General features: G+C 35.7%; 1 protein-coding gene across 2 annotated transcripts in view; it reads right to left on the minus strand.

Annotated features, from left to right (window-relative positions):
* TOPAZ1 (testis and ovary specific TOPAZ 1) overlaps positions 1 to 19,776 on the minus strand; it is an 80,537-nt gene that overhangs the window by 12,564 nt on the left and 48,197 nt on the right. For both annotated transcript variants that reach the window (XM_023620622.2, XM_023620620.2), the window contains 4 exons: positions 9,878 to 9,944; positions 8,370 to 8,544; positions 7,571 to 7,671; positions 5,069 to 5,234 (listed from right to left, as the gene is read on the minus strand). In XM_023620622.2, coding sequence (XP_023476390.2) covers positions 5,069 to 5,234; positions 7,571 to 7,671; positions 8,370 to 8,544; positions 9,878 to 9,944 — 509 coding nt within the window. The remainder of the gene's footprint in view (positions 1 to 5,068; positions 5,235 to 7,570; positions 7,672 to 8,369; positions 8,545 to 9,877; positions 9,945 to 19,776) is intronic.

Raw genomic sequence — 19,776 nt, forward strand, 5'->3', positions numbered from 1 at the left:
TAATAATTTGTGTATTATAAAAATATAAAAATATAAAGATCACATTAAATATAAAAACCACATCAAACCTGTGATTTCACAGATATTATTGCTTAGGATAAGGCTAAATTGTTGATTTACTTTTAAAATAATTTTTTTCTAAAAAACATAAATGATCACTATTAAAAATGCAATCTAAACAGAAAAGTACAGAGAATAAATTAACAAAAATCCAATATCTCATCAGTGAAAAAGACCAGTGCTCATATTTGCTGAAAATTATTTGGAAAAGAGATATTAATGACCTAAAGAGTGGCCATGCCTAGATAAGTAAATATAAGTGAAACTGGTATTAAAACAGGCTGAAGATGACCTAGCCTAACACAACACTGTGCTAAGGAGAGCCATCCACTGATTGAAAATGAAGATAATACAGTTTTTCTTAAATATTAAAATTGTTTATATGCTTATATTAGTACTGTAGTGTCAGTCACTGGTCCAGATATTCGAGCTAACTTCACGTTAAATTTCCTACTACAAAAAAGTTAACACTTTTCTAAAAAAGGAAACAGAACAAAACACATCCACACATGCATGCTTTCAAATACTCCAGCCTGTGACAACATGGATGGACCCTGTGAGCATTATACTAAGTGAAATAAGTCAGACAGAGAAAGACAAATACTGTATGATCTCACTTCTATGTGGAATTAAAAAAAAAAACAACCAAACTCATAGAAAAAGAGATCAGATTTGTGGTTAGCAGAGGTGAGATCTGAGGGTGGGGGAATTGGATGGTGGTGGTCAAAAGGTACAAACTGCCAGTTGTAAGATAAATAAGTACTGGGGATGCAATGTACAGCATGGTGACTATAGTTAACACTGCTGGATGGTACATCTGAAAGTTGTTAAGAGAGTGGATCCTAGAATTCTCATCACAAGGGAAAAAACATTTTTCTTTTTTTTGTATTTTATACAAGATGATGGATGTTAACTAAACTTACTGTCGCACTAATTTTACAATATATATGTGAAGTCATTATGCTGTGTATTTTAAACTTATACAATGCTGTATGTTAATTATATCTTAAAACTAGAAAAAAAATTTAAAAAAAACCCCTCCAGCCATTTTCTTCCTTGGAAGGTGCCAAGACAGTTAAATGAAGAAAATCCATAAATAATCCATAATAAAAACGGTAATGCTTATAGCAGTGGTTAACAAACTAGGGGAGTGACTTGAGGAAGTGTGGCTTAGGGACATAGGTGAGGTGTGAGAAGTCATTGCCGTGGGGCAGTGGTCTTCAAAGTGAGGGCCCCAGACCAGCAACATAATTAGCAACATCTGAGAACTTGTGAGAAATGCCGATTCTCAGGACCCATCTCAGACTTAATGAATCAGAAAATCTAGGGGTGGGCCAACCAATGAGTGTTTTAACAAGCCTTCCAGAGTATGCTGATGGTCAAGTTTGAGAACCACGGTCTTAGATTTAGGAAAAGAAGGTCAGAATCACCATTTTGCTCAGGTGGCAGATCAGCTTAGACCCAGATCTGTTTGTGTGGTTTGTGGTTCGGCTTTAGTTGCAATTTTATAAAGTCCATTTAGGGAAAGACTAGAGAAGTAATAGTACTGGTGTAGGGCTTACAAATATGGACTTTGTAATCAGACAGACCTGGAATGAAATTTTCATCCCATACTTATTTGCTTTGTGATCTTCTCTGAACCTCAGTGTCCTCATCTTGGGATATCATCACCTACCTCATAGGGTTGGTGTTGATTAAATGAGATGAGACAAGTAACACACTTAGCACAATGCTTGGTATACGCGAATACTCATATTACCGTTAAACAATAATGAACAGAAATGTTAAAATTTGAAAACAGACAAAGAATGTGAACTGGTAATTCACAAAAGATTAAGTACAAATGGAAAATAAAGTAGTTAAATTTTCTAATAAGCAATTAAATGCAACGTAAAGCAGTGAATATCACTTTTGCCCTATCAAACTAGCAAAGAGATAAGAAAAATAATAATATTTGATGTTGGCAAGGGTGTTTCATAACAGGCATCTTCACACACTGGTAAGAAGACCAAGATTAGTACAACCTTTCTGAAGGTGTAGAGTACTTTTGTATTCTACTTACAGAGATAAGACCTGGAATGGAATGTACTGGCTAGCCAGATGAGCGTTTGCATAAAGTGGAACATAACAGTCTATCTGATAACTAAAAACCATGATACTGTTGACTAACACCTGGACAGTTAGATGCACCTGTGATCCTTAAAAGGACCATGTCTGTATAGAAGATACACCTATGTGATAGTTCTCTAGGATTTTCTCACAAAAATTATTATAGACATTTGAAAACAAGCTACTTGAAGAAAAGTAGATTCGTGGCTATATCTATGTATCTATGTTTATAGGTATATATTTATATTTATTTATTCATAAGACGGAAAACCATGCAGCCCATTAAGTGATGTTATAGAAAAATATTCCTTTTCACAGAAAGATGTCTATGGAAAGACTGTTCGCTGAAAAAAACACAAGGCACAAAAAAGAGTCTGTATGGTAATACTGAAGTGGATAATAGTCATTTCTGGGTGACTAAATAAGGAATTTTTATCATCAGTTTTGCTTATCCACATTTTCCTATTTCTCTATAATGAATATGCATCCCTTATATAAAGGCAATAAAAGCTAATTTAAGGTTCAAGGGCAGTTTCTCAATAAATAGCATAACTTTTTACAAAATTTATATTCTACAGAGTTAAGACACTTATTTTTCAGCCTCCAAACCACGATTATGGTTTATGGCTTTTTTTAATGCTAGTAAGGGGAGAAGGCAGGGCAGGAATTTGTTGCTCATTTGCCAGGATACAAGTTACTAGTTCTGATAAAGAGTTTTAAATGTCAAAGTGAAAAGCCAAAACAATCGATTTCTTCTCACTATAAAGTCTGCCACCCACTAAACCGAAAATGTGTAAAATATTCTGCATTTCTCAAACATGAATAATGTATGCAACCCATTCTTTAAAAAGTTTAGCAGTTAATAAACACACATTTTTCTAAAAGGGAAAAAGTATAGAAAAAACATATGTAAAAAGTTAATCTGCCTCTCATCTCTATACTCCAAGAACTCAAGTCCTTTTCCTAGAAGCAACCATTATTACTAGTTTCTTCTGCATCCTTTGACAAATATTTTGAGCATATAAGCAAATATGTATATTTCCATTCTATTGTTTTTTATACAAATGGTAGCATACCGCATACACTGTTCTACACATTCCTTTTTTTACTTGGCAATAGATCCTGGAGATCATTCCAAATGACTATCTGTAGATCTGCCTCATGTTACTCCATCATGGCTATGACACAGTTTAATTAATTGGTACTCCATTAATGGACATTTAAGTTCTCTGGAATGCTTTGTTATTGTTGTTGATGATAAAAAAAAAAAAAGGTTCCAGATAACTTATAGCACATACTCTTGTATATAAATATAAATGCATTTGTAGGAGAAATTCCTAGAAATGGAGTTAATATGAAAGGAAATATGCATTATTAAATTTTGACAGATATTTTGCCAAAAAGCCCCTGAAGACAAGGTATAGGAATGCCTGTTTCTCTCATGCAAAGCATATTATACCTATTACAGGTGAGACTGAGCCATTTGTGTTTCCTTTCTTGAGAATGGCTGTTCACTGCAGAACTCGCTAGGGAACAAAAACGTCTGGGGAGAACTTAGCATACTTCTGTGAGCCCTTCTTTTGAAGAAATAAAATTTTACTTATACAAATGAATCACAACTGAAATAGTCACTGCAAAAGAGAATCCTGTATTTATAACTTAAAGAATTTTTAAAGATAATCTCAAAATTGAAACATCAAAATGGCAAAAATTTTAAATCTCCAGAGACCACTCCACGCCCCTCCAACAAACTCTCCCCAAGTCTCTAGTTTGAGAAAGACCAGTTTTGCCAGAAACTTTAGGCAGAAGTCTCCTATCCTAAGATGACTCAAGCCCATTTTTATCAACTATTTTAACCTCTGCATTTCTTGCTAACAGAGCTGTGAGCTCTGGCTTGCATTTCATTAATTTCTATTTTTGTTCTTGGTTATTCTTCCCCACTTAGCAAACCTCATTGGCTATGTTTGTTAAGTTGACGAAAACCTTTTCCACTCACCACTTCCGTATTCCATAAACTCTCCGCATTGCACAAATACAAGGTATATAATATCTATATGAATATGTACATGTGCCAGTATGTGTTTGTGTGTTAGTGTAAAGGTTATGTACTTGCTTCACTTGTGCATATATTCCATCTTGCCACCAAAACTCTGCGATTCTTGAGGTTTCTTCATTCTTCTCCCATTTTATCAAATAAAATCTGCCTGATGGCCCAAGTAGCCAGAGCTACTGTTAGATACTGTGCTGTGCTACTACTGTGCTCTCTAAACTTTTATTTCCCTCATGTCAAACTTAGTTGCTTCTGCTGGCTTAATTTCATTGTAATTTCTGCTAGATGGACTGGCTTACTGGGGAAAGTAAGCTTCACTTGTCTTGGTTTGAAGTCATAGTTGCCTGTACATGCAAAGATCAAGGTTATGCAGAGTGCAGTCAGGATTCCCCCGTCTCAGATAGCAGCAGCTCAGATAGAGCTCCCTCAGCTCTGCTGGACCGTCTGGGTTTAAATCTGGCTTCTACTCTGTACTAGTTATGTCATTTGGGCAAGTTGCTTAATGTCTCCGACAACAGTTTTTATCTATGAAATGAAGACTGTAATAATTCCAAACTCATAGGGTTTCTATGAAAATTAATTGAGATAATCCAGGTAAAGCATTTAGGATGGTGCCTAGGCCAAAGTAAGAACTAGCTTTTCAACAAAGGTTCATACAATTTCTTCTTTAAAGCTACATTAACTTTCTCCTTTCATTTTACACAACCACCACCTTTCCCTACCCACATGATCACCAGGGCTTAGACCAAATTATCACCCATAATTCAATATCAACTTAAGGTAAGTAATTACATAGACAAGAATTGGTAACAACAAAATTATTTTATATTTGCTTATATTAGAACTTACCCCTTAATACCCAAATGGCACCATCTAGGCTTCCACTTTTTAGAAAAATTTCTGCTGCAATATTCACAATTTGACACCTTGGTGCTAACTTCTCAGGCCCTGTAAGTCCTTTTAAACTTGTAAAATGTATTTTCAGTTCATACAGTTTATCTAAGACCTTCCTTCCCTAGAGTAAAAATGAAGAACATCAATTGAGAATCAATCACTTAGGATACTACAAAGTCACAGATAATTACATAGAAGCCAGTAATCCAGTCTGAATCATTCTAGACTGACGGTTCTCAAACTGCTCAAAGACACTCTCCTAAGCCCCTTCCTGCTCAACTACCAAGACAGAAGAGAAGTGGAGCAAGCAGGGCTTTGCCTCATATAACCACCCCCACTGCCAGGTCCCCTTTCAGCAATTCTCCTTTTATATGCTGTGCTTCTCCTAAAGATTGCATGTGGCCAAAGGATTTCACGCCTTAGCGTGGGAAACTACTGATTACAAATTTTTGCACTTCTTCTGTTGGTCAACCTGAGATCCAGGAGGGAGAGACAGTGAAAATGAAGACAAGTTGTTACCAAATTTAGATAAAGAATGATAGTGGAAAAAAAAGAAGATAAATTGTTGGTTGAAAATTGTTTCCTTGATTCAATAGACTAATTATTTCACATAATCTACATAAAGATTATCTCTAGTCTGGACATCAGAAATTGGACATATATTATTATTTTATATGAGGGTTCAGCAAACTTTTCCTACAAACAGCCACTACTGTAAATCCTTTAGTCTTTGCAGGTCACATTTGGTCAGTTGCACATTCTTTTTGGTGGTTATCTTTTAATTTCTAACTCTTAAAAATGTAAAAAACATTCTTAGCTCTCGAGATGTACAAAAACAGGCTATGGCCAGATCTGGCCCTCAGTTTGCAGATCCTTGTTTTATATTATATTCCGTACTATTTTGGTTCTGATACATATTATCATGTCAAGGTACTTTCAATTGGACTACATAAGTGAGCGCATTTTCATGGGATAGCTTTAGTTTAATTTCAGTGGTTTTACTTTTGTGTTTCAAAAGGCAAGAGGTTTCATTAAAAAAATTCATACTAAGTCAGATAATAAATAAAATGTTGGTTCTAAATAAGATAGTGAAAATTTTAAATTAAAATACAGGCACAAATTCATCAACTTCTTGAGAAATAATAATAACCCAACAAAATTTAAAAAGACTCAAACTTCAGCAAAATCAGTTTGAGTTTTCAAAAAGGGTCATCTTGCTATGTAGTCCTCAATCTCTCAAGCATAAATATCCAAGAAATTAAGCTATGACCAATCTTCAGCTAGCTAGTGACACCAGGGACAAGGTACATTTTGCCCATCCCAGGCCTACCACACAATATTTGCTAAATCTCTCGGAGACCTTGGAGACAGGAGACCTTCTGTACAATAGTTCTGTTGCTGTTGTTATTGTTTTAATTTTTTAAAAAATCATGACTTTTATATGTTTATGGGTGGCTATGTACTTAAATATTATCTAACACATTCAATTATGAAATAACCTCTTTATAAAAAAGGAAGTCACAAAAGAGACATTTTACTAGTTGGTTCAATAGTGACCTTACTCTCAACTGTTCCACTCTCTGTGTTATTCCATCCCTCAGCACTTCCTCTCTATTTTGGATTTTCTTGTCCTCTATTTTACTTAACTTTATTGAATCTATAACTCCACCTGCCACCTCAGGGAAATCGAAAGAATGGCAGTACAATATGTTCTAGAATCACTAGACCACTTCTATGTTGAGCTAAATCTCAAAGGCAGTCATCAAGATATATGGTATACAATGTTCCAGAGCATTCTAGGAGGTGATTTTTAAGGAGTTTTGATAATTGTGACTATCTTGGGTTCATCTTAAATAAGATGTCTTGGGGCCAGCCCTGTGGCCAACTGGTTAAAGTTCCACATGCTCTGCTTCAGTGGCCCAGGTTCGCAGGTTTGGATCCCCGGTGTGGACCTACTGCACTCAGCAGCCATGCTGTGGAGGCATCCCACATACAAAGTAGAGGAAGACTGGCACAGTTGTTAGCTCAGGGCTAATCTTCCTCAAGGAAAAAAAATAGTACTGGCAATAGATGTTAGCTCAAGGCAAATCCTCCTCACACACACACACACACACACACAAAAGGTGTCAAACTCTTGCAAAATTACAATGCTACCAATACTCAGGAGCTGGCAAAATAAATTCTGAATTGACTGTTGCTTCAAATAAATATGACATTTAGCACAGCCTCCTAAGTGTTCCCTATACTGAGATTCTTCATAGTACTCAGTCGCATGCCACCTCCCTTCCATGTTTGCCTAATACACCACCTAATAATTCACTTACTACTCTGGGACTCATTGGGTCACTGTAACGATTATTAGAAAATTCCCAATTTGCAAGGTTAACCTATATTCTGTTCAAAATTTTAAAACTAACACTCTCTATCCCAAACCAAAACATAAATTTAATGAAGTACCTTGGACCACTGCAACAGCTTGTGATAGAAGTACATAGCACTGATTCCGATTCTTCCCAGCAAAGTTTTATCTACTTCACTATTTTGTGGATCTTTGCTAACTGGAACACAAAGTAGGCACATGGAAGAAAGTGAAACAGTCACTTAAAATGATGGGAAAGGCAAATTAACATGGAATTATTGATACTACCACAAAGAACAGGTGTCAGCAAACTACAGCCTACAGGCCAAATCTGGCCTATGGCCTGTTTTTGTATAGTCTGTGAGCTAGAAATAGTTTTTCTATTTTTAAAGCACTGTTTGAAAAGAAGAGAAAACTATGTGACACAGATCATATGTGATGTGTGCAAAACCTAAAATATTTACTATCTAGTCCTTTAAAGAAAAAGTTTGCTGCCTCCTGATAAAGAATGTGATAGTGAAGAGCTCATGTTAAAAAAAAGTCTCAACAATATATGAATTTTGTTGACTTGTAATAGTGAAGATAGTAACAATAATGATTCAAAAATTCAGGTGCTCAAGTATAATTTGCTAGCAATAGTTTTACCAATCTGAATGAAAAGAAGACTAAGAATGTGAACTATCTGATGTTAAAACACCGATTCTTAATCTTTTATCATTATAATGTAACTTAACAACAAACAGATGGAAAAATTTAAAAAGAGAAGGAAAAGTATCTGAAATCTGCAATACTATTGACTTATTCCCAACATGGAAAACACTAACAGCTTTACATTCCTGTTAAGAACATTGCACCACCATAACACACAAAACTCAGACCAAAACACTGAAATTTTACCTGTTTCAGCAAATTCACAAAATGGAACACCTGGTCTCTCTTCTTTATAGTCTTTTGTTACTGTTTCAGCAATATAAGCACAAAATCTCTGGAAATCTGAAAGTTTTTCACAGCCCATTTTTACATTAATGTATAAATTTCCCAATTTTGTCCAGTCACCTTTTTCTTTACAATGCTATCAGAATTATTAAAAACAAAACAAAACAAAGAAGAAAGAAAGCTGTAATTTATGCAAACATATTATGGGGTAAGCACATATAGTTATTAGATATAGGGAAATTAATAACAATCCCTGCAAATCTCATAAACCTACTGACAAGGGTTACAACATCAATAACATGCTATTGTACAATTTCCTTTTCCGACTATAGCAAAGCCTCTATAAGTTCCAGATGGCAATGTGCATTTGTTGTAATTATCTAGCTCCTAAAGTACTTAATGATGTCACCCTCAAACCTGAACTAGACAGTGGAGATAGATTTTATGGAAAACAGATGATTAGCAGTGTGATTTGAGCTATCACCACAGAAGTACACTATTTTATTACTTTTAGAGATTGCATTTTACTATTATTTGGCCATTTATGATTTGGTGCCCGCATATCCTTTTGAGTATTACATTTCTTCTACAAAAGGGGCTACAAAGCACATTTCAGTAAACTTACTATCGCCCTATGATTTTCTATTATGAACTAAGAAATAGTTTTCCACACCAAAAAAAACTGTTTCAAGATTATAAACATTAATTAAGACTAGACCAACAATTACTAGATGAGTACAAAAATGATCTTAAATTAAAAAGTAAAATTGGCAGCTGACCCCATTGCTTGAGTGGTTAAAGTTCTGTGCCCTTGGCTTCTGTGGCCTGGGTTTGTGGGTTTGGATCCCAGGCGTGAACCTACTTCACTCATCAGCCATGCTGTGGAGGTGTCCCACATACAAAATAGAGGAAGACTGGCACAGATGTTAGCTCAGGGCTAATCTTTCTCAAGAAAAAAAAAAAAAAAAAACAAAAGAGGAAGACTGGCAAAGAATGTTAGCTCAGGGTGAATCTTTCTCACCAAGTCCTCTATTTCTTATACTCTAACTGCTTGGAAAGTACATGCTGACCTTGACTTTCCCATGTCATTTCACATACTGCAGTCAGCCATGGATCATGACAAGAAAGCCAACTTTCTTGTGCACTGAGTCTGCCCAGTGACAAGAACTAAAGGCTTAGCTTTAGAGTATTAAACATAAGTTAATTTTTTATTAAACATAAGTTAACCTAAGTTAATTTTGAAACTGAACAATTATTTCTCACTATTTCTAGAATAGTCCACACCTCTAGAAATTAGGTCTGCATTTCAAAATATTAAAAAAAATTAACTTCTTTTTCTTGAGCATTTTCTTTGTCTAACAGCCACATTTCTAAAACTTTTCCTAAAATGGGGTTACTATTCAAAGTTTCTTTGTTGTAACTGTTTTTCAGAGATCCCAGCAATTAATTAAAAAAAATAAGTGTCATACCTCTATTTCGTTCAAGGCTGAATCTACATCACAATTCCAGTTCTTTTTAAATCGCTTCATCTGTAACCTTTAACAACAGAAAAGGGTTAATGTGTTCACCTCCAAAAAGTCACCACTGCTCCTAACTCATTTGTTCTATAGTTTATAGCTGAGAGATTGGAGAAAAAGGAATGTGGTAATATTCGTTAGAGCTGATGAAAATGGCAGCTGCACAGATACCTACCTCACACTATTTCTAACCCAAACCGTAGGCAACAAGAAGGAAAAAGCAAATTCCATATGAAACCATAACTTCAGCCTAATTTGAAGACAGAGAATGCCAAAGCTTCAAATAATTGCGAATAAAAAGAGAAAAAACATTAAATCCTAGCACTTGATGGCTACTGCTCCCACTCCACTCTCACTGCTCCACAAAGATCTGTGACAAGAAAAGACAGACAAAAGAAAAACAAAACAAAAAATCGTGTGGGGGGAGAACTGAAAAGGGAAATTACCAGAGAGACCTAAGATTGATTTAAAAAGTACCATCACAAAGACTAAGTCCACACTAAGTTTGAAAATACTAAAAAAAAGCGTCTAGGTAGATCAGAAGACAAACCACACAGAAGGAACTTAAAAGTTTGTGTGATTTAAGGAAAGCAATCTGTGAAATGCATAGCCTCTGGGAAGAAAAACAGACAAAAACGAAAGAAAGACCCTTTAGCAATTGGAAAGAAGGAAAGGAGAGAAAGGGGAGAGAAGAGGGTGCCATTAACTAGGAATACTGTATAATAGCCAACTCTGGAGTCAATTTTGGTGACTAGTCCCAATTGTCTACAAATTATTCCAGAGCATTAAAAAGGAAGGACATTTCCTAATTCCTTTTATGAAGTTAAGTATAACATTAATACCTAAACCAGATAAAGACAGGACAAAGAAAGAAAATCACAGAACAATATCACTCATAATGGTAATGCAAAAAACTGGATAAAATACTAACAAACATCTGTTTTACAAGATGAAAAGAGTTATGGGGATGGATGGAGTGACAGTTGCACAACAATGTGAATGTATTTAATACCACTGAATTGTACACTTAAAATGGATTCAGATGGTACATTTTACATTATACATACTTTACCACAAAAAGAAATTTAAAAATTATATTGACAAGTAGAATCCAAGACCACCTTAAAAAAATGATATATCATGATAAAGTGGTATTTATTTCAAGAATGCAAGGTAAGTTCAATATTAGAAAATGCATCAATATCATACATCATATTACCAGATCTAAAGAAAAAAAATCATGATCATTTCCATAGATACTAAAAAAGCCTTTGATAAAATTCAACATGAATTCATTTAAGAATATAAGAACTGAGGCCAGCCCCATGGCCGAGTGGTTGAGTTCACACGCTCTGCTTTGGTGTCCCAGGGTTTGGCCAGTTCGGATCCTGGGCGTGGACCTAGCACCACTCATCAAGCCATGCTGAGGCAGCATCCCACATAGCAGAGCCAGAAGGACCTACAACTAGAATGTACAACTATGTACTGGGGGGCTTTGGGGAGAAGAAACAAAAAAGATTGGTAACAGATGTTAGCTCAGGTGCCAATCTTTAAAAAACAAAAAGGAATACAGGAACTGACGGATACTTTCTTAAAGTGGTTAAATATATAAACCTTAGTCCTAAAGTCACCATTGTATCTAATGAGAAAATTCTAGAGATATTTCCACTAAGATGAGGAACAATGGAAGGATGTCCACTATATCCAGTATTATTCAACACTGTACCAGAGGTATGAGCCAATGCCATTAGAAAAGACAGATCACTCAGAGGCATAATAAAGGTAAAGAAGAAGTAAAATTCTATCTGCAGATGATATGATAGTATATCTGGAAAACCCCTCAGATTCAGGATGAAACTAACTCAAATAATAAAGACTTCAGAGTAAAGTAACAGAACATATCACTTATAAACAAACGTCTATATCCTTTATATATAGAAAAAATAAAGAAATAGAGTACCTAGTGGTACAGAAAACTTCACTTACAATAGCAACAAAAATTAAATACTTATATGAGGAAAATTCTAAAACACTCCTGAAAGACACAAAAGTAAATTTAAATAAACAGAAAGACATTCCCTGAATAGGACAACTCAAGAGCATAAAGATGTCAGTTCTTTTTTTTTTCCCTCCCCAAAGCCCCTCAGTACATAGTTGTATGTCCTAGTTGCAGGTGCTTCTAGTTTGTCTATGTGGGACGCTGCCTCAGCATGGCTTGATGAGTGATGCCAGGTCCGCGCCCAGGATCCGAACTGGCGAACACTGGGCCACTGAAGTGGAGCGCGCGAACTCAACTGCTCAGCCATGGGGCTGGCCCTAAAGATGTCAGTTCTTGCTAAGTTAATTCATAAATTTAATGCAATTCCAAGAACAATACCAACAAGCTACTATATGGAGTTAGGAAGCTGATACTAAAGTTCATATGGTAAAGCATACATGCAAGAATAGCCAGAAAAACACTGAAAAGAAAAACTTCGTGGGGGATTATCCCTACTAAATATTAAAACACACTACTAGAGCCTCTATAATTAAAATAGTGTGGTACTGGTGCAGGGATGCACAAATAGTTCAGGGGAATAGAACACAAAGTGTAGAAACAGACCCAAGTAGATACGAAATTTAGTATGGCATACCTCGTTTATTGTGCTTTGCTTTATTGTGCTTCAGATAGTGCATTTTTTACAAGACCCTCCACCAGCAAAAAAGATTATGACTTGCTGAAGGCTCAGATGATGGTTAGCATTTTCTAGCAATAAAGTATTTTTAAATTAAGGTATGTACATTTTTTTTCAGAGATAATCTTATTGCATACTTAACACACCACAGTATAAACTTTTATATGCGCTGGGAAACCAAAAAATTCATGTGACTCGCTTTATTGTGATACTCCCTTTATCGCAGTGGTTTGGAACTGAACCTGCAATATCTCCGAGGTATGTCTATATACGATAAAGGTGGCATCTCAAATCACTGGAGGTAAAGATGGACTTTTTAATAAATGGTGCTGGGAAAATTAAACAACCATTGCAAAAAAGATAAAATTAGATCCATATCTCACACCAGACACAAGAATAAACTCCAAATAGATTAGGAACCTAACTGAAAAATGAAACAGAAGAAAACATGGGTAAATTTCTCTAAAACCTTGGTGTAGGGAAATTATGACTTAAAATCCAGATGCGATAAAAAACAATGATGACTCAAAACTGAGGCAATAAAAAAGATTGATACATTAGGTTACATAAAAAGAAGTTTTTGCATGGCAAAAAACACCATAAACAAATTCAAAAGATAACTGACAAACTAGAAAAACATTTGCAATATCTACTACAGACAAAGGCCTAATACTCATAATATATTAAGAACTCTTAAAACTTAAGGAACAAAGAACTAAAAACAATAGAAAAATGGGAAAAAGACATAAACAGACAATTCACAACAAAAGTTGTAAAAATGGTTCTCAAATATATGAAAAGAAAATGTTCAAATTCATTTATAATGAAGGAAATGCAAATTAAAGCAACACAAAAACACCATTTATTCCCTAATAGATTAGAAAAGATTAAAAAGTATGAGAACACATTATGTTGGCAAAGCTGTGCTGAAACGGGTAGTCTCATATATTTCTGGTGGAAATACAAACTGGTGCAGCCCTTCTGGAGGGAAATTTGGCAATATCTAACACATGTACTTTTATTATAGACTCACAGGAAATTGCAAAAATATTACACACTCCTGTGTACCCTTCATCCAGCTTCTTCCAATGATGACATCTTATATAATTATAGTACATCAAAACCAGGAAACTGATATTGGTACAATACTGTTAACTAGACTACAGATATTATTCAGTTTCCATCACCTTTTACATGCATTCATTTGTGTACGCGTATGTAGTTCTATGCAATTTTATCCCACGTATATATTTATATACATACATATATATTTATCCCATATATATAATTTATATAACCTTTGTATAACCATCACCACAATAAAGATACAGAACTGTTCCATCACCACAAAGGGACTTCCTCATGCTATCCCTTATACACATCCCCCAACCCGTCCCCTCCCCTGTCAACCACCAATCAGTTCTCCACATCTACAGTTTTGTCATTTTGAGAATGTTATATAAATGGAACTGTGCAGCATGCGGCCTTTGAGACTAGATTTTTAAATCCAGCACAATTCCTGTTAGATCATTCAACCTGTTTCATGTTTCAATAGTCTTTGGATTTTTATTGCTGAGTAGTATTCCTTGGTATGGACGTACCACAGTTTACTCATTCACCCATTGAAGACCATCTGGGTTTTTTTTTCCAGTTTTTGGTTATTACAATTAAAGCTGCTATGAACATTCGTGCACAAGTTTTTTTGTAAGCCAAAGTTTTCATTTCTCTAGGACAAATGCCCCGTAGTTCAACAGCTGCATTTAGTATTTGCATATTTGGTTTTTAAAGAAACAACAAACTGCTCTCCAGAGTGGCTGTAACATTTTATATTCCCACCAACAATGTATGATCTACTCTCCACATCCTTGCCAGCTCTGGTGATGACACTTTTTTTTTTTTAATTAATGTTATGATAGATTACAACCTTGTGAGATTTCAGTTGTACATTATTGTTAGTCATGTTGTGGGTACACCTCTTCCCCCTTTGTGCCCTCCCCCCACCCCCCCTTTTCCCTGGTAACCACCGATCAGATCTCCTTGTCAATATGTTAACTTCCACCTATGAGTGGAGTCATATAGAGTTCGTCTTTCTCTGACTGGCTTATTTCACTTAACATAATACCCTCGAGGTCCATCCACGTTGCTGCAAATGGGCCAATTTTGTCTTTTTTTATGGCTGAGTAGTATTCCATTGTGTATATATACCATATCTTCTTTATCCAGTCATCAGTTTCTGGGCATGTAGGTTGGTTCCATGTCTTCGCTATTGTAAATAATGCTGCGATGAACATAGAGGTGCAAGGGACTCTTGGGATTTCTGATTTCAGTTTCTTAGGATAGATACCCAGTAATGAGATGGCTGGGTCATAGGGTCTTTCTATTTTTAACTTTTTGAGAAATCTCCATACTGTTTTCCATAGTGGCTGTAGCAGTTTGCATTCCCACCAACAGTGTATGAGGGTTCCTTTTTCTCCACAACCTCTCCAACATTTGTCACTCTTGGTTTTGGATGTTTTTGCCAATCTAACGGGTGCAAGGTGATATCTTAGTGTAGTTTTGATTTGCATTTCCCTGATGATTAGCGATGATGAACATCTTTTCATGTGTCTATTGGCCATATTTATATCTTCTTTTGAGAAATGTCTGTTCATGTCCTCTGCCCATTTTTTGATTGGGTTGTTTGTTTTTTTGTTGTTATGCCGTGTGAGTTCTTTGTATATTATGGAGATTAACCCTCTGTCAGATAAGTGGCTTGTAAATATTTTTTCCCAATTAGTGAGCTGTTTTTTTGTTTCAATCCTGTTTTCCCTTGCCTTGAAGAAGCTCTTTAGTCTGATGAAGTCCCATTTGTTTATTCTTTCTGTTGTTTCCCTTAACTGAGGAGTTATAGTGTCCGAAAAGATTCTTTTGAAACTGATGTCAAAGAGTGTACTGCCTATATTCTCTTCTAGAAGACTTATTGTTTCCAGCCTAATCTTTAGGTCTGTGATCCATTTTGAGTTTATTTTGGTGTGTGGTGAAAAAGAATGGTCAATTTTCAATCTTTTGCATGTGGCTGTCCAGTTTTCCCAGCACCATTTGTTGAAGAGACTTTCTTTTCTCCATCGTAGGCCCTCTGCTCCTTTGTCGAAGATTAGCTGTCCATAGATGTGTGGTTTTATCTCTGGGCTTTCAATTCTGTTCCATTGATCTGTGGACCTGTTTTTGTACCAGTACCATGCTATTTTGATCACTGTAGCTTTGTAGTATGTTTTGAAATCAGGGATTGTGATTCCGCCGGCTTTGTTTGCCTTGCTCAGGATTGCTTTAGCAATTTGGGGTCTTTTCTTGCCCCATATGAATTTTAGGATTCTTTGTTCAATTTCTGTGAAGATGTTCTTGGGATTCTGCTTGGGATAGCATTGAATCTGTAGATTGCTTTAGGTAGCATGGACATTTTAACTATGTTTATTCTTCCAATCCATGTGCACGGAACGTCTTTCCATCTCTTTATGTCGTCGTCAATTTTTTTCAAGAAAGTCTTGTAGTTTTCATTGTATAGATCCTTCACTTCCTTGGTTAAGTTTACCCCAAGGTATTTTATTCTTTTCGTTGCGATTGTGAATGGGATTGAGTTCTTGAGTTCTTTTTCTGTTAGTTCATTGTTAGTGTATAGAAATGCTACTGATTTATGTATGTTGATTTTATACCCTGCTACTTTGCTGTAGTTGTTGATTATTTCTAATAGTTTTTCTATGGATTCTTTGGGGTTTTCTATATATAAGATCATGTCGTCTGCAAACAGTGAGAGTTTTACTTCTTCATTACCTATTTGGATTCCTTTTATTTCTTTTTCCTGCTGAATTGCTCTGGCCAACACCTCCAGTACTATGTTGAATAGGAGTGGTGAAAGTGGGCACCCTTGTCTTGTTCCTGTCCTCAGAGGGATGGCTTTCAGTTTGTGTCCATTGAGTATGATGTTGGCTGTGGGTTTGTCATATATGGCCTTTATAATGTTGAGGTACTTTCCTTCTATACCCATTTTATTGAGGGTTTTTTATCATAAATGGGTGTAGGATCTTGTCGAATGCTTTCTCTGCATCTATTGAGATGATCACGTGGTTTTTGTTTTTCATTTTGTTGATGTAGTGTATCACGTTGATTGACTTGTGGATGTTGAACCATCCCTGTGTCCCTGGTATAAATCCCACTTGATCATGGTGTATAATCTTTTTGATGTATTGCTGTATTCGGTTTGCCAGAATTTTGTTGAGGATTTTTGCATCTATGTTCATCAGTGATATCGGCCTGTAGTTCTCCTTCTTTGTGTTGTCCTTGTCAGGTTTGGGGATCAGAGTGATGTTGGCTTCATAGAATGTGTTAGGGAGTACTCCATCTTCCTCAATTTTCTGGAATAGTTTGAGAAGAATAGGTATTAAGTCTTCTTTGAATGTTTGGTAGAATTCTCCAGAGAAGCCGTCTGGTCCTGGACTCTTATTTTTGGGGAGGTTTTTGATTACTGTTTCTATTTCCTTACTTGTGATTGGCATATTCAGATTCTCCATTTCTTCCTGATTCAGTTTGGGGAGGTTGTAGGAGTCTAGGAAGTTGTCCATTTCTTCCAGGTTGTTCAATTTGTTGGCATATAGTTTTTCATAGTATTCTCTTATGATCCCTTGTATTTCATTGGTATCTGTTGTGATTTCTCCCCTCTCATTCCTAATTTTATTTATTTGAGATTTCTCTCTTCTTTTCTTGGTGAGTCTGGCTAAAAGTTTGTCGATTTTGTTAATTTTCTCGAAGAACCAACTCTTTGTTTCATTGATCCTTTCTACTGTCTTTTTTGTTTCAATATCGTTTATTTCTGCTCTTATTTTTATTATTTCCCTCCTTCTACTGACTCTGGGCTTTGTTTGTTCTTCTTTTTCTAGTTCTGTTAGGTGTCATTTGAGGTTGCTTATGTGAGCTTTTTCTTGTTTAGTGAGGTGAGGCTGTATTGCGATGAATTTCCCTCTTAGGACTGCTTTTGCTGCATCCCAAATGATTTGGTGATGACACTTTTTTTCCCCAGCTATATTGGGGTATGACTGACAAAGAAATATTGTATATATTTAAGATATATAACATGCTTTAATATATGTATACATTGTGAAATAATCACCACAATCAAACTAATTAGTATATCTATCACCTCACCTAGTTACCCTTTATTTTGTGGTGAGAAAGATCTTAAGTAGAGATCTACTCTCAGGAAATTTCGAGTACACAATATGTTATTATTAACTATCGTCATCATGCTGTAAAATAGGTCTTCAAAACTCACTCATCTTATAGCTGCAAGTTTGCACCCTTTGACCAATATATCCCCATTTGCCCCACTGCTCAGCCCCTGGTAACCACCATTCTAATCTGTTACTGAATTAGATGTTTTTAGACTGCATATGAGTGAGCTCTTGCAGATTTGTCTTTCTGTGTCTGCCTTATTTCACTTAGCATAATGTCCTCCAGGTTAATCTGTGTTGTTGCAAATGGCAAGATTTCCTTATTTTTAAAGGCTGAATAATACTCCATTGTACATATACACCACATCCAGCTTTGTTCTTCTTGCTCAAGATAGCTTTAGCTGACATTCAGTGTATTTTGTAGTTCCATATGAATTTTAATATTGTTTTTTCTATTTCTGTGAAAAATGTTATTAGAATTTTGATAGGGATTGAATTGAACCTATAGATTGTTTTGGGTAGCAAGGACATTTTAGTGATATTAATTCTTCCAATCCCATCAACAGAGGATATCTTTCCATTTATTTGTGTTTTCTTCAATTTCTTTTTATCAATGTTTTATGGTTTTTAGTGTGCTGATCTATCATCTCCTTAGTCAAATTTATTCCTAAGTATTTTATCTCTTTGATGCTATTTTAAATGAGTTTCTTTCTTTCTTTTTTGAATACTTCATTGTTAGTGCATAGAAATGCAACTGATTTTTGTGTTAATATTGTATCCTGCAACTGTACCTAATACATTTATCAGCTCTAACACTTTTTGGTGGAGTCTTTAGGGTTTTCTATATATATGATTACGTCATCTGCAAACAGAGACAATGTTACTTCTTCCTTTCTGATTTGGATGTGTTTTCTTTCTTTTCCTTCCCTAACTGCTCTGGCTAGGACTTCCAGCACTGTGTTGAACAGAAGTGGTGAGTGTAGGGATGCTTTCCTTGTTCTTGATCTTCGAGGAAAAACTTTCAGCTTTTTACTGTTAAGTATGATGTCACTGTTGGCTTGCATTCCTTCTATACCTAATATGTTGAGAATCTTTATCACAAAAGGATGCTGAGTTTTGTCAAGCACTTTATCTGCATCTATTGAGAGGATCATATGATATTTAGCCTTCATTCTGTTAAAGGGGTATACCATATTTACTGATTTGTATATGTTGAACCATTCTTGCACGCCAGGGATAAATCCCACTTGATCCTGGCATATGATCTACTGTTGAATTCAGTTTGCTAATATTTTGTTCAGGATTTTTGCATCTATGTTCATCAGGAATATTGGCCTGTAATTTTCATTTCTTGCAGTGTCCTTGTTTGATTTTGGTATCAGGGTAATGCTGGACTTGTAAAATGGGTTTGGAAGTGTCCCCTCCGCTTCAATTTTTTGGAAGAGTTTGAGAAGGATTGGTATTAATTCTTTTTAAACTGTCTGGTAGAATTCAGCAGTGAAGCCATCTGGTCTTGGGCTTTTCTTTGTTGGGAGTTTTTGTTTTTTTTTGTGAGGAAGACTTACCCTGAGCTAACATCTGTGCCAAACTTCCTCTATTTCCTATGTGAGACGCCTCTGCAGCATGGCTGATGAGTAGAGTAGGTCTGCGCCCAGGATCTGAACCTGCAAATCCAGGCCACCAAAGTGGAGCGTGTGCAACTTTAACCACTGTACCACGAGGCTGGCCACCTTGTTGGGAGATTTCTGACTACTGACTCAATCTCCTTACTCATATGCGGTCTGTTCAAATGTTCTATTTCTTCATTATTAAGACTTGGTAAGTTATATGTTTCCAGGAATTTATCCAATTCTTCTAGACTGTCCAAACGGTTGGCATATAATTGTTCATAGTAGTCTCTTACAATCCTTTTTATTTCTATGCTATCAGTTGTAATGTCTCCTCTTTCATTTCTGATTTTATTTCAGCCTTCTTT

This window comes from Equus caballus, chromosome 16, assembly GCF_041296265.1.
Source record: "Equus caballus isolate H_3958 breed thoroughbred chromosome 16, TB-T2T, whole genome shotgun sequence".
In the NCBI taxonomy this organism is placed as follows: Eukaryota; Metazoa; Chordata; class Mammalia; order Perissodactyla; family Equidae; genus Equus; species Equus caballus.